The 13,785-nt window shown below is 45.7% G+C and overlaps 1 protein-coding gene across 1 annotated transcript in view; it reads right to left on the reverse strand.

Moving 5' to 3' along the window:
- SH3BGRL (SH3 domain binding glutamate rich protein like) overlaps positions 1-13,785 on the reverse strand; it is a 39,437-nt gene that overhangs the window by 8,191 nt on the left and 17,461 nt on the right. The window contains exon 2 of the mRNA XM_068956690.1: positions 2,310-2,495. Coding sequence (XP_068812791.1) covers positions 2,310-2,495 — 186 coding nt within the window. The remainder of the gene's footprint in view (positions 1-2,309; positions 2,496-13,785) is intronic.

Here is a 13,785-nt window from a genome sequence, read left to right on the forward strand (position 1 = left end):
GTCCAGCGGTCTGACTCTTAGCACCAACCAGGAGAGGAAGGCTCGCCACCAGGAACAGCTTCCTCGCCAACCCACGGGTACGGGCAGCCTGCAATCACAGCCCCTCTGCTGCACCCACGCCAGTAAAACGCAGTTTGCTCACACCTCTGCCGGTTACGCTGCCTCAGATAAAACCAACAGGGAAGTTCATGCTTATGCCGAATCAGATAAAGACGTAGATGGGTTTAAATGTGCGGGTGTATAAAATTTAACTTTTACCCTTCTGAAAGCTAAACTGCAGTAACTTGAATCCAGTTATGCAAATTGCCTGGATTTCAAAATAAGAGCAATTAGGGTCCCTTTGTATCTTGTACGATTGCTCCTTATGGGAGCAACCTCAGGATCAATAAAAAGAACTTGAAACCTCTTGTGTGACGGACAGAGGCTCCACCATCTCACTCTTTACACGTGGAAAAGACAGAGTAAGGCAAAGAACAATGACTCTCTGCATGATATACCGCCCTGGTCTCTCTAGTGCTTTGAAATATATATAGCAGCTGGAGAGGTTCTCCAAATCCAGTCAGAAATATCCCAAAAATGGAGAGTAACCTTGCCTGTGTGCTTGGCACAACTTTGATTAAAACCTTCTCCTGGAGATCCTTTGCTGCGTGATCTTCAGCCTAGCCTAATATCCAGTAGTTTCAAAAACTTTTTTCCCTGAAGAATAGCAGGGGCTGGTCCTGAAAAGTTCAAAGTGACATGATATTCCTTCAGGGAAACCTTTTGTGATGAAATAAGTACATAGCAAGAACTAATCTGAAGCGTGTGTACACTTCTCCCCAAAATTACTGTACACAGAACTCTCATAGGTTGCAGTTAGGGGTACATTAGAAGCATCTGTGATAAGTGAACATCCAGATACAACTGCATACAATTTTTTCTCTTCCTGTCCTACACCACTGCCTAACCGTGCCCTGCGCTGCTGGACAGCTGTAGCAATGCAGCAGAAATCTGGCTACGTTTCACTGATAAAGGACAACTGCACAGCAATCTGCTTGTGCACCTAAAGGCTCTGCTGTTCCAAGGAGAGAAAGGTGACACTGTATGCAACTGGACTTACTAATGGCACAGAAGTTTTTTTTTTTTCTTAAAAAGCAAAAAGATAGCTGCAAATAATAGACATTTTCAGCTCTTCATGACTAGCTCCTTCTCAGCCTGCAGTTATAGACAATTACTGATCTGTCACTCCAAACCAAAGCTTTTCCACGTCAAAACCACAGTCACTAAAATTTTGAAAGTCGCATGGTATATTAGTTCACTGCGGATTTTGTTTCAAGTTCTGCCTTTGTTACAAGCAAGAAAAAATGCCTGAGGATTGAGTATCGTTTCTTTCCGTAGCCACAGAATTGCCTCTCAAAGGTGCAGAACTGATAGATTCTGATTTATGGACTTTGCAGGTCAGCACCAGATCGCGAAACGACTTAGAAGCAAACAGCAGAGAGCAAGGCATACCGTGGGCTCTTTTCAGAAGATATTAAGTTTTAAAAATAAAATCAACACTTAATCTAATAATCATTCAAGCATGGCCTGCTGAGTAGAAGTGCTGCAGGGCAACATACTTTTGATCAAGCATTAAAATAATTACAAGTAGGAACTGTATTTGCAGCATGATTTTTAATCTATTCAAGGCATTAGCATAAGTGGATTGCAACTGCCTTCCTTTCAGAAACAGTACACAAAAAGCTGATCCCAAGCTAAGTGTTTTCATCTCATCTTTAGAAAATTGATATATACTGACACGGCAGAAATCACTTCATACAAACACTTCTTCTAGAAGCTGAATAACAGGTTACAGATTGATCTAGGATCTATGTTTACAGAAAAAACCCATGTACACAGAGCAGCTCTCTGAAGTTGCTGCAGAACATAGGGTTGCCGCAGCAGGGTCAGATTTCTGTGATGTGCTAGTTCACAATTAAATGAGAATTAAAAAAAACCCTAAACTTTCAAAGCTGTTAACAAACAAAAATCACTGGAAAAATACACATTCTGCAAGCTGGCTCATTCCCATAAGTAGCACAACGGCCGGAGAATCTGCAGATCTGAGGTCTATTCCTGTGCAGCAGAATATGCAAGAACCGATTGTTATTAAGAGCCCCAGAGGATGAGTAAACGTTTAACATCTTCCGTGCCCTTCAAAGCCTGCACACCCAAGGGTCCAGCTGGCCAAGTTCTCTTCTGTGGATCGAAATAGCAAAGCACAAACCATTGCAGCTGTTCAAGGACTGGGACAAGAGAAATCCAAGCGAGAGATCTGGAAGATCCCTTACCCCAAGGTAGCGGCTGTCGTTGAAGAGTCGGGGCGGGAGGGGATTCCCGCTTGCTGGCCGGCTGTCTTCGGGGACGTTCTCCCTCATCCATTTCCGGTTCTCCTCGTTGGCTGCAATATCTTTTTCCTCAAATTCGATTTTATTGGCTTCCAAGAAACCTAATACATCTTGTTGTTGCTTTTTAATCTGTCATAAAGGAAGCAAGAGAAGAAAGCAAACAAAATTAGTCATCAAAACGTTTTCCCACTGCTGATAATGAAATTCCAGGGTTCAATGCAGAAACGGCGGGATACAAAATAAGCTGAAAATGGAAGCTATAAGAAGTATTTTTTTTTAAGCAAGAACAAGTATCTTCTAAAGAAGAGCTAGGAATCCAAGAGCTGAGGGGAAACGCGCGTTGTGCTGTGCGCACAGCGCGTCCCTGGAGGGCATGGGGGAGGTTAGAAGGATGCAGCCCACCAAGCTCGTTGGAGGGCCAGGAGCTCAGAGAAGCCAGCAGCCTTTTTCCGCTATGCTTCAAGGATTTTGCAAAGGCAGGTATGCACCGTGCTACTGCTGATGCACAGCGATTTAACGAGCCCTTCCCTGCGGGCACAGCTCAGCTCCCGCACGCTTCACGCTCCCCACGTTTCTCCTGTCAGTGCTTGGTTTCCTCCTAAGGGATCCCTTGATTTGGTTCCCATATGACTGCACAGGCTGAAAGCCTGCAGGCACCATCCCTATCCACACGTGCGTATTCTGAACTCAGACGCATGACCAAAATACTCCCTGTGGTTCACAAGACTCCCTCCAGAAAACGCATCAAAGCACCAGAAGATACTTTGTAACGGAGACTTCAAGTATGAGGTTTTATTGTTTGACTTTTTTTAAGGATCTGTCCAAAGGCAAAGGTGCAAGCAGTCACCTTGCAGAGGCTATGCTGGCAGGGCCTTAAAATTAACTCAGGTGGATTTTGTTTCTTAGATGCGGTGAAGTATGTAGGCGGGATGACTAAGTAAGGCACCGACTGCATCCTTCAGGCCCCCTGGAATCACAGGCCAAACTCATCCGTCCAAGATTCAAATTTTCATCCTTCAGAAGCTGACTCTGCAGCTCTCTCCGCAAGGATTTCCCGACAGTAAAATCCTAAAGTACCTCTGGCTCACGTTTTTTGCGGCAAAAAAATCTTTTCTATTGTGCTCTGCATGCAGTGATTGCAGGTACTGCCTAGGAAGAGCTTTGGAAACTACTTGCAAAAGTGGTGCCCCAGGTGAGAGAAAAGGCAGGTCTGCCCTGCTATGCTAGCAAAAGTTTTGCTAACAAACTCAGCAAAGTCAAGAGGTCGTTCAAAACACGTATTATCATTATTCACTTGTTACAAAACCAGATTTACTTGAAGAACGGCTGTAGATCACAGCATTCCTCTACAAACACAACAGCAGCACAATGCGGAGGGAAGATTGAGTCTCCCCACCAAAATCCTTATCTGTTTCAAGGAAAGGTCTCGGGATCGAGCCGCGCAGGCTGAATGAGATCCCACCGCTAATGCAGCGCGTCCTGTGCACGCTCACGTGACACCCGGGGCAAAGCAGGGTCCCTACGGCAAAGATGCTGCAGCCGTGTCACACAGGAAACGTGGCTTTTATTACTGTCACGTATGAGTTATTAACTTCCTGAGACAGAGCTGCTCTGCTTACGCTCTGTTCTTCCTCTGTGTGAATTCACCGCTACGAAGGAAACGATAACCATGCCCATCCTGGCAAACGATGAAAAAGCTGGATTTAATGGGAAATTTGTTTTCTTCACGTTATTTCTTTTGCTATAAAACCAGTTCCAGGCCTGGATGTAACCTCATTAGCTCCCTGTGACAAAAGCAGCACTTACTGCAGATGTTGCGTTGCTTCTAATTCAGGCCAGCCACCAGACTCCCCAAGCAGCCTCTCCATATATGGAGACGCAAAAACACAGAAATCCCGGCGGCGCGGTGGCTCCGAGGTCGGCGGGCAGGCAGGCGAGCTCCAAATAAGGTAGCTGCGCACCCCTGCTCGCCTGCCGCTTCGCCAGCCCCGGCCCCCCGCCACCCCGCTCGCGGAGCCGCTCCTCCATCCATCACGTTGGAGCCGCTGCTGCTCACCGCGTGGCAACCCATGAAACGGGACCAAAGCGGACCTTGTCCTTTTAACAGGAAATAACTCTGGATAGATAGACCTCTCTCTGTATCCATCTCAGCACAGCGCAAAGGGACTTAGCTCTGCGCTCCCAAAGGAGGGAAAACGTTTGCCCGGCGTCGGCAGGGGAACGGGCTGCGGGGGACCGCAAGGGTCAAAGCAATTCCTGGCCGCGGGCTGGCAGCAGCGCTCGGGCGCGGGGGCAGAACATGCAAGGCACAGGCACGCAACAGAAGAATAATGCTGGGCGTTAGCTAACTTTCATCATTGCTGAAAATAAATAAAACGGACAGGTTAATACCACTCTGAGGCAGTCGTTCCTGTTACGGGCTACGTAGGAGAACGTTTTTCAGCAGACTCAAATCTACTGGTAAGAGGTTTCCTCACTCGCCTCTAACAACAAGAGTCATAGCAGGAAGGAGCAGCGAGGGAAAGCTCTCAGTCGCGTTACAAAGCTCAAAAAAAGCCAGCGTTTCCTTCATAAAGCACTCTAAACTCTTTGCTTAGTGGTCGCTATCCAAGGCAACACACTGACCCGAGATGAAAAGGATGTTTTTTGCCAAACTAGTTATGTTTTAATTAACCATTTTCCATCACTTCTAAAACACAGATTGAGCCAATTTCCATTAGTCTCAGTTCCTTAGCTTGTACAAAATCAATGGCTCAGAGAGAACACACTTTGAGATCTCTCAGAATTAAATAAAAACCACAGGTTTTTACCCAAACCACTATTAAATTACACTCTGCCTCGTACAACAGTAGCTCTGTCATCTGGCAGTTCCTGAGAACTCTGTTTTTTAAATAATTTTTAAAAGCAAATTGCCTCCTAACCATAAACAGACCCAAAGGTTCCTCACAGCACCTCACCGCCGTCGCACACTGCCACCCATGCAGAGGCGGGCTCCCGTTACCTAATTCTTTTGTAGAGCATCTCTCTCTCTCTATATATATACACACATAGCAGATAACCAAGCAGTATGTAATATCTGATGAAGCCTGATTATCTTAGCCATTAAGATGTTCCTTCCACATGAAGGAAACGCCTCTGGCTATCCTACACTGCCATCATTTCCTATCACGAATCTAGGTGCACAGCTCAAAGAGAGAACACCTCTTCTAGAGGCGATGGATGCCGGGAACTTCACTGATGACAGCAGGAAATTCACAGTATTAGAAAAATATTAACATGTTGCCAGGATCAGACCAGTGAAGGTGACACATCAACAATTTAAACGCAAATTTCCCTTTAGATATCCGTACGTGCAACATCTCTGTCTTCTCTCATCTTGGGCTATCAGCTTCTGGGGCAAGGAGAGTCTCCATGTTGCCTGCTCAGCTACAGGGAGCACATAGGACCCCAAGACCAAGACTGAGGCTTTGCAGGGCTGTCCCAGCGGATGCCCTTCTCTGCCCATCTGTGAAGACAGAAGAGGAGCCCCAGCTGGAAATGGGTTTCCTCAGCTAGAAAAGGCTCCCTGCAGCGGGCGAGCATGGCGTTCGTTCCCTGCACTGCTCTCGGTTCAGCTACGGTCAAGGAAGGTAATTCCTTTTCCAAGAGGGTGGAAATTCTCCGCAAAGAAAAGCAAGGAACTGGGGCTGACACGTTACATTAGTTTGAAACCCCAGTCTTTCAGCCAAAGAAACAGAGTAAGTTGGAAGATCAGTGATGTTTTCCTTCCAGCTCCTCAGCCACGGTGACAAGCAACTATGCAGCAATGCTCAATGCTCCGGAGAAACGCGGTCTGCACGGCTGGGCAGGCTGGATAGGGCTGCCCGATCACGTCATTTTATGGGCCTGTTTAGCAAACCTTGATTAATCTTGGGCACTGCAATAGTACGAGGATGAAAGTGCCTAAAATAGAGCAAGAGACGCCTAATGCCACTTCAAAGCATTTTGTCTTATTCCAGACAGTATTTATTCCCATATTCCCGCATTCGGGACGGGAAGCAAAGCCCTTCAGTGGGAGGAAACACACCATCTTCAGGCTTCACCTAGCAACACTGAGCGCTCGCTTTCCCAAAAAAGCCCTCCGAGTTGCCTAGCTGGGCATGGACACTGGCCAAATCCCTTCCAGATAACCCTCCTAGTACTGCACACACAATGGTCAGGTTGACAGCTATTTTGGCCCATCAGCTGCAGCTGACCACAGTCTGCAAACATGAAAATCCTTGTTTATGCCGAGCGCTCCTGACGCATCTTCCAGGCTACGTGGCTCCGTCAGAGAGATGGGAACACGAACGGAAAAAGCGCAGGAGCCTGGAGAGCAAAGGGACTGTGGGAACCACAGTGGAGCCTGTGGGCTGAAGCAACCCGGACGCTGCAGAGGTGGAAAAATCACGGACAGATGTGAAAGCTCAAAAACAATGGAAAACCTCAAGGACAGTGATGGACAGACAGAGAAGCAAGAGTCAACCCTGCTGGAGGAGGCTCACAGCCAGGCGCCAGAGCTCCTGCCTGGGCGACTGGGATGGATGCAGGACAGCTGCTTTGGTTCACAGGTGGCTTCACCCCCGCCATACCCTCCAAAAAAAGAGGAAAAAAAACCCACCTAGTTCTCAGTCTGAAAACAAAATGACTCACACTCTTCAGTGCATTCTCGCAGAGCGAAGGAAAAAAAAAAAAAAAAAAAAGAGTTACTCAGCTTAGTGGAAACGTTATACTGTGTGCTGATCTTCCTAAGACAGCGTTAAAAGGAACTATTTAATCACACGAATCTATTTTCACTCGGTTTTGGCTTTCAATGGCCATTCCAAAGATGGAAATACCTTTACGTCAAGTGGTTGGAGGTTAAGTAAATTCTTACCCCGACACTGTAACCTTCTGCAGGCCGTTTCCAAACAAACGGCGTTGCAAGCTTCCAGCACAGTTTCATTTTAAGCTATCACTGTGTACTGACATTCTCTTCCTTTCCAATTATAAGCCAATTATGAAATATTAAGCTTTAACAAGAGGTACATTACGCAGATGCAGATTTTAGGATTATGAACAAGTATAGCCCTTCAATCGAAAACGTATCAAAAGTTGAATTTACAACTCTACGTTCCAGTCTGCAACAATGCCCCTCTGCAAGGAAATTCCTGGTAATGCAAGAGAAACCATGTCACAAGCTGTCAAGAGCAGAGGTGGGTGATGTGTTTTCAACAAATCATAGTCCATCAAAAATGGAATTTTAACCCCAAAGTGGGCAGAAGACTTACTAGAAAACGCTGTAATATTTCAGTCTCAAAATATTTTTCTCTCCTTTGCCCTCATTTAAAAAAAAATTAACTAAATGATAATAAACACAAAAGGAGCAGCAGAACGATGTTGGTTACATCCTCAAAGAGCCTGAAATATTACTGCTGTACTTCAAGTAAAACTAAATTTCCTCCAAAACTTTCGTTTCAGATACTAAAGTGAAATCTAGTATTTCTTAGCTCTTGCCAAGACCCTACGTATATATGGATTTGCGATTCAAGACTACTTGTTTCTTTGAACAAGCACTTGCCATCTATAGAAAAAACACTTGTGCTCGTTATTTTAGTTCACCTTCAGGGAAGCAATTTTACTTGAGATAGCTTGTACAGCTCAGTGGATTTTGGACAGCATGGGGAGAAGGCATGAACGTGCCAACGATACGAGCTCTGCGAGGAAAGCAATCGGGGCCCACGACCGTGGAAGGAAAAGGGCCGAGGTGGACGCGCTGTGTCAGCGCCGTGGCGGAGCGGGGCCGGCCCCGGCACAGCCCTGCAAGGAAATAGCTGTCTTAAAGACTTCATTGAAATGAACTTCAAAGAAATTTCTCCTCTATCTTGTTTGGTATACGTAGATAAACACAGAAGAGAACAGTCTCATTTGTACTGCTGGCCAAGGAGGTTTTTTGGTGGCTTTTTTTTTTTTTTTCTCCTCCAGTCTTCTTATTTTTTCAGGTTATAAATAAATCCCCTGTTGGATTCCTTTTAGGAATCTCTTTTCAGCCCACTGCAATTCTAGGGCAGTTTGCAGGGCGGGCTCCCGCACGTCCCCGAGGTGGTGGCAGCTCTGCGGCGCTGGCATTCAGCATACAGTTCTCTATAGCGTTTGTATCCTGGCCATTTGCATGGGGAAAAATGCAAATTTTGCTGATTAAGCAGCTTTTACATTGCTGTGAGGATTTAAAACAATTTTAAAGAGATTTCGTACAAAGTTCCCAGCCACAGCCGGTTACCTCATGAGTTGCAGCAGCAATCTACAGGGCAGGTGGGGCCTGGACTGCCTTCTTCTTGCCACCTCGCAACGGAGAAACTTATTTTTAGCAATTATTTTATTTAAAAAAAAAAAAATCAGGAAAACAGAATGAATGCACAACAGTGAATCCAGCTCTTGTTGAAAACAGCTTAAAGGCATTTACAGTTTCTAGTTCAAGCCTTCTGGGTTCAGTCAGGACTTCAGGTAAGAAAAAACAACCAACTCTTAGGAGCAGCTGCATTTTAGACCACAGATGATTTCAAACAAGCTCCTTCATTGAGGCTGACAATTCTCTAAATCACATGAGACATCCGTTCTGTGCAAAAAGGTGAGAAAATTCAAACCCCCAAATGATAATAATACTTGCAGCAAGACTGGTAACCATCGGTTCTTCAAATGCTTTGGTATATTTTGAAGACTGACAAGCTAAAACTTGAACCGAGAACGTCGAAAGCCCAGCATCAAAAGATCTCCAGCAACTTGCAGTGCCAGCCAGCAGCCCTGTCCTGTCCGTCCCTGCAGCCGAGGTGATACTATCCAGAGAGACCTCTCCTTTTGAGGGAGCGGGCAGCACAGGGAATGCTGGACCACTGCCAAGACAAATGAATTTGCCGCAGGGACTCACGCCAGGCTGAGGTCCTGCTGCGTGCTGTGGCCCAGCCTCGCGTTCCCGAGCCCACTCCGAAAGTGCCTCCGGGTACAAGTCGATAAAGCAAACTGCAAACTGGCCAGCTGCAAACAACTGCCAGGCCCCAGTCTCACCGCCGCGGCTTAAACAGGGGCCGGGCAAAGCAGCCCAAGAAGTTATCTAGCAAGGCACAGACAAATGAAGCTAAATATGTCCATTATCAGCAGCAGTGTTTTTCCTCTCTTTGCGTTCCAGGGTCAGTTTTTTGGGTTTTTTTTTTTTTCGTTTTTTGTTTTTTTTTTTTTTAAAAGGCTTGGCCACCTGTGTTGCTGTGACTAGCTAACAGAATTATTCACACTATATTCACAGTATTCACAGCTATTCACACCGTTTTTTGGAAGCTGTTCCCCCTTCTTTTTTCCCTCAAGTAATTTCTAAAATGCCTTCCTCATGTGAGTTGCTAATGCAGAAGCTAATTCTTGCAAATCAGTGGCAAAACGTGTAGAATTCTGCCTCCCAGTTCAACATAATTTGTAGGAGTTGAACAGCACGGCAGCTGAACTCGGGATTTAAACGCCATGGATTCCTGAAGGCCCCTTGAAGTTTGTTTTCCACTCCCAGGTACTACAGCAGGGCTCCTTCCAGACACAAAACACTTACAAGGAGTACTCCTGCCTGGCCTCCATTAGAGCCTTCCCCATGTTTTCACTGTAATATTCAAGGAACCATCTACACACACAGTTTTTTTTCCTAAGAAGAACCCAGACATTCTTCCTGTATGAGCTGCAAAAGGCAGACGTGCTAGTTTCTGCAAGTGCTGGTGGCTCCCATCCCACTGTAAACTTGAGTTGAAGGACGGGGAACTGGCAGGAGATGCCTCCTGCAACGAGCTGTTCCACGAGGCCTTCACAGGATCAACCTCGGAAGTGTCTCCCACTGATTTACGTCTCAGGAGTCTCCCTCACGGTGCCCAGAAGACCTGTTCTTAGGTCTGGGCAATTATCATTACAGAATTCTAACCACTTCTTTGGCCTCTTTTAAGCCAAGTGTTACACGTAGTAATGCCATCATTTTCTCTTCTAATGCTTGGTTTCTGGGCTGTAAGGAATGAGATTCAGGGAAAACACAGTAAAACCACCATGAACTAACGTGACCTAAATCAAACACAGGAGGCTGGAAAAGCTCACTGTATACTCTTGCCTCTTTTTCTGTAGAAATTTGGCAGCATCCAGACAGGTTCCATATGTACTAACTTTCTCCCACCACGACACTTCTGAAAAGTCCAGGATGTATCAAGGTGTGGCTGCTGCAGCAGCCTATCTGGATGCTGTTTGCCCTCAGTAGCTTAAAAGCTGTTTACTTGGGCACGGTTCTTGCCACTACGAACTAGGCATTTGCCACGCTCGAACTGCACGAGCATCGCGTGCTGGGCCTGGGAGCCAAGGCAGCAGGAGATGGAGAGGCTCCAGTGCATACCAAGAGCAGCAACCACATTCCCACGTGCTCCTGGGTGGTTCTGGAAGACGCCGGGTTTTTTTTTTTTAATAAAGCAGCAAAGTACGAGTCCTAGGAGGAAAGGGGGAAAGCGATTGCCTGGAACGGGGTGGGGGAAGAACCCAAGCTATTGAAAGTTTTTTGCCACCTAACCTGAAGGTAGCATCATATCTGGAAGCGTGTTTCACTAGCAACAGGGCATTATCCAGATATAAGATACCAAACCACAGATCAGATTATCCAGCCCAAGCTGAGAACACAGCTAGAACAAAGGGCAAAGCCCGCACCTCCCTAAACAAGGCCATGACTTGGCTCCAAAAACTGCAGAAAGTTACATAAATAGAAAAGCCAATTCATGAGAACAAAAATAAAACCTTCTCTTATGGATTATAATACTATTGTAAGTGCACTCACTCAGTAACCCAAGGCCTAAAAACCTCTTTAGATCACAAAGCAACAAAACCTAAGTCAAGAGACCCCAGTGCATTGAACAATTTTTTCTAAGAGAAGAACCAAATACAAAAGCTGGTGTCGCACTCTGCATTACAGAGCTGGGTGGACCAGGACTCCTGGAGGAGCCCGAGGGGCTTATGGGCCCAGCTCCCACTGAATTGTATTTGCTCTTTGATGTAGACTGTAAGAAGAGGAGAAATCCCTTTTGGGAGTTTGCCTCTTAGTCTCCTTAGCCTGCTTTGAAAAGTTCAGCCAATAACACAGGCCTTGGCTCCTCTACTTAGTCTAATCTATTAAAGCAGCCTGTTGAACAGGTTCCTAATTGCCATGTCGCTAACTTTCTATTGAAGCTCAATGAGTTAGCAAGAAAAGTAAGAAACTTTTTCTCTATCGCTCCAAAGGAAAGAATAAACTAATATAATCATCATTTAGTAAGCTACTAATTCAGAAACCTAATCTCCGTTTACAGCCTAATGCTGTTCAGAACAGCAGGACAACACTAAATATAGAATCTCACACGTTCACTTAACTAAAACAACATTTATCTGTTTAAGTAGCCACTACAGTCTCTCTCTTCCTTCCTCTATTAACTTCTCATCCCTATGCTTGAAGCAATTTCACCTCTTAACCACAAGCCATCTTCTTCTCCAGACCTTCGTCTTCAAACCCCACACCTTCGTCTTCAAACTCCACTTTCTCTGAAAGGCTGCTGTGCTGCTCTCTCCTTTCTTGCACCCTTGCCCAATGCTCGGCACAGCTGGACTGCGCCTTTGCACAGCCGTGTCCACTTCCAGGCAGGGACTCTTGCTCCAGCGTGTAAAGTACCATACACACTTGCACCGTCACCTTCAGTGAACGGTACTAATGCTGGGTTTCTGTCACCGTTAGAAGTTCCCACTGTAACAGCACAGCTTATTTCCCTGCAGGGCTTTCCCCCGCCTTGGACTCCTGGGGAAATCCCAAGCGTATGTGCTGCGACTCCAGAGCATCACGCCAAGCTGTGAACACACAGTGCTGTAAGCAGCGTGCAGCACAGCAGCTAAGCGGCCAAAGAAAGCAACTGCTCCCTAATGCGATCCCATAGTCTCTTTATAGCTTTACAACACGGTGATTTGGGATGCATGTCTATCTACAAAAAGAGCTGTCTGCTAGCAGAACTTGCACCCGCTACAGTGCATTATGCGCCCCTTAGTCACGTTATAGGCACAATCACCCCAGCAGGTCACTGCAGCAAAGGTGTGGGATGCTACCTTTGTAAGCACTACGCAATAGCAACAGTCCAAACGTTCAGATTGAAATGGTATCGATTCTGTCATTTAGGCGTACACAGCATCTGCTCTTAACGCTGCAGCAGGATTTCTGAGCATCACTTTTTTGTGTCAGACCAATACATTACAGCCACTTCCACGGAAACTCTGTTAAGGGCAAATTCTAACACCAAACATACTAAAAGGCCAGAAATGGATCAGAACTGACTCGCTGTGTCATATCCAAGGTCTGTTTAGCCTACTCTTCTTCAGCAGAGGCCAACAGCAGATCCTTAGACCCATTAGTCAAGAAAGAGGACAAGTAACATTTCCCGATTTATACTTTCTCAGCTTCTGGCAAATAGTGGTAGCAGCACTGCTGAATGAAGAATGGATTACTTTTTAATACGTTTTAAGTTTACTTTCTATGAAGGCATTTTAAGGATCAAGGTGTTATCACAGCTCAACTCAAATGCGGTGCTTAACAGATAACATGCAAACATCCAGGAAAAAATAAGAAACAGTAATAAAATAAAATTGTCCTTCATGCTTGCTTTTCAAAGGACTGTTACGATTCTCCTGGGTTTCTAACACACAGAACATTTTACCATCAATAAGATCTGAAGATAAATTATAAAGGTACCACTTAATAAACTGCAGATTTTGCTCCAGCCACATGACTATGCTTCTCTGTCAGCTGAAAATCCATCTGCTTCCCTACTGAAGCCACCAAACTCAGGAACAAGTTTTTCTTCTTTTTCTTGGCTGCAATAAAGAAGGTGACATCTCATATAAGTCTTTACCTCTCCTCCTTCCTGGCCGCTCCCTGGCTTTTTAGACTTCTTGGTTCAACGTTTCCTGGACACTAAGTCACACATACTGCTCTGAGGGCGCCCTGTTTGCATTACCCGAGACGTCAGGTCAGCCAAAACACACAAAACTCGCAACACTGTCGTGGATGGCCACGCAGACCAGATGCAACGCGCCTACTCCAGTGCCTTCTATTTGGTCAGAATATCTGTTTCTTCTCCTCCTCCTCCTCCAATCCTCCCCCCCCCCCAAACACCAGCCCTCCACTGTCTGCTATTCAGATGCCCTTATTAATTCTCTAAAGTGCTCAAAAAGAGTCACAACTGCGGAGGCGTTGGCAGAAGTCAGGATGGCATTAGTAACAGCTCTTCTTGGAATTCCTGGTTACCAAAAGCTCTTCTCCGTAGCAGCCAGAGTCTATTAAAGGATTACAAGAATAAAAGTAATATTATTATTTCAAGGTTTTATCACCAATATGGATGAACTTGTG

The sequence above is a fragment of the Struthio camelus genome, chromosome 11, assembly GCF_040807025.1.
Source record: "Struthio camelus isolate bStrCam1 chromosome 11, bStrCam1.hap1, whole genome shotgun sequence".
NCBI classification, from domain to species: domain Eukaryota; kingdom Metazoa; phylum Chordata; class Aves; order Struthioniformes; family Struthionidae; genus Struthio; species Struthio camelus.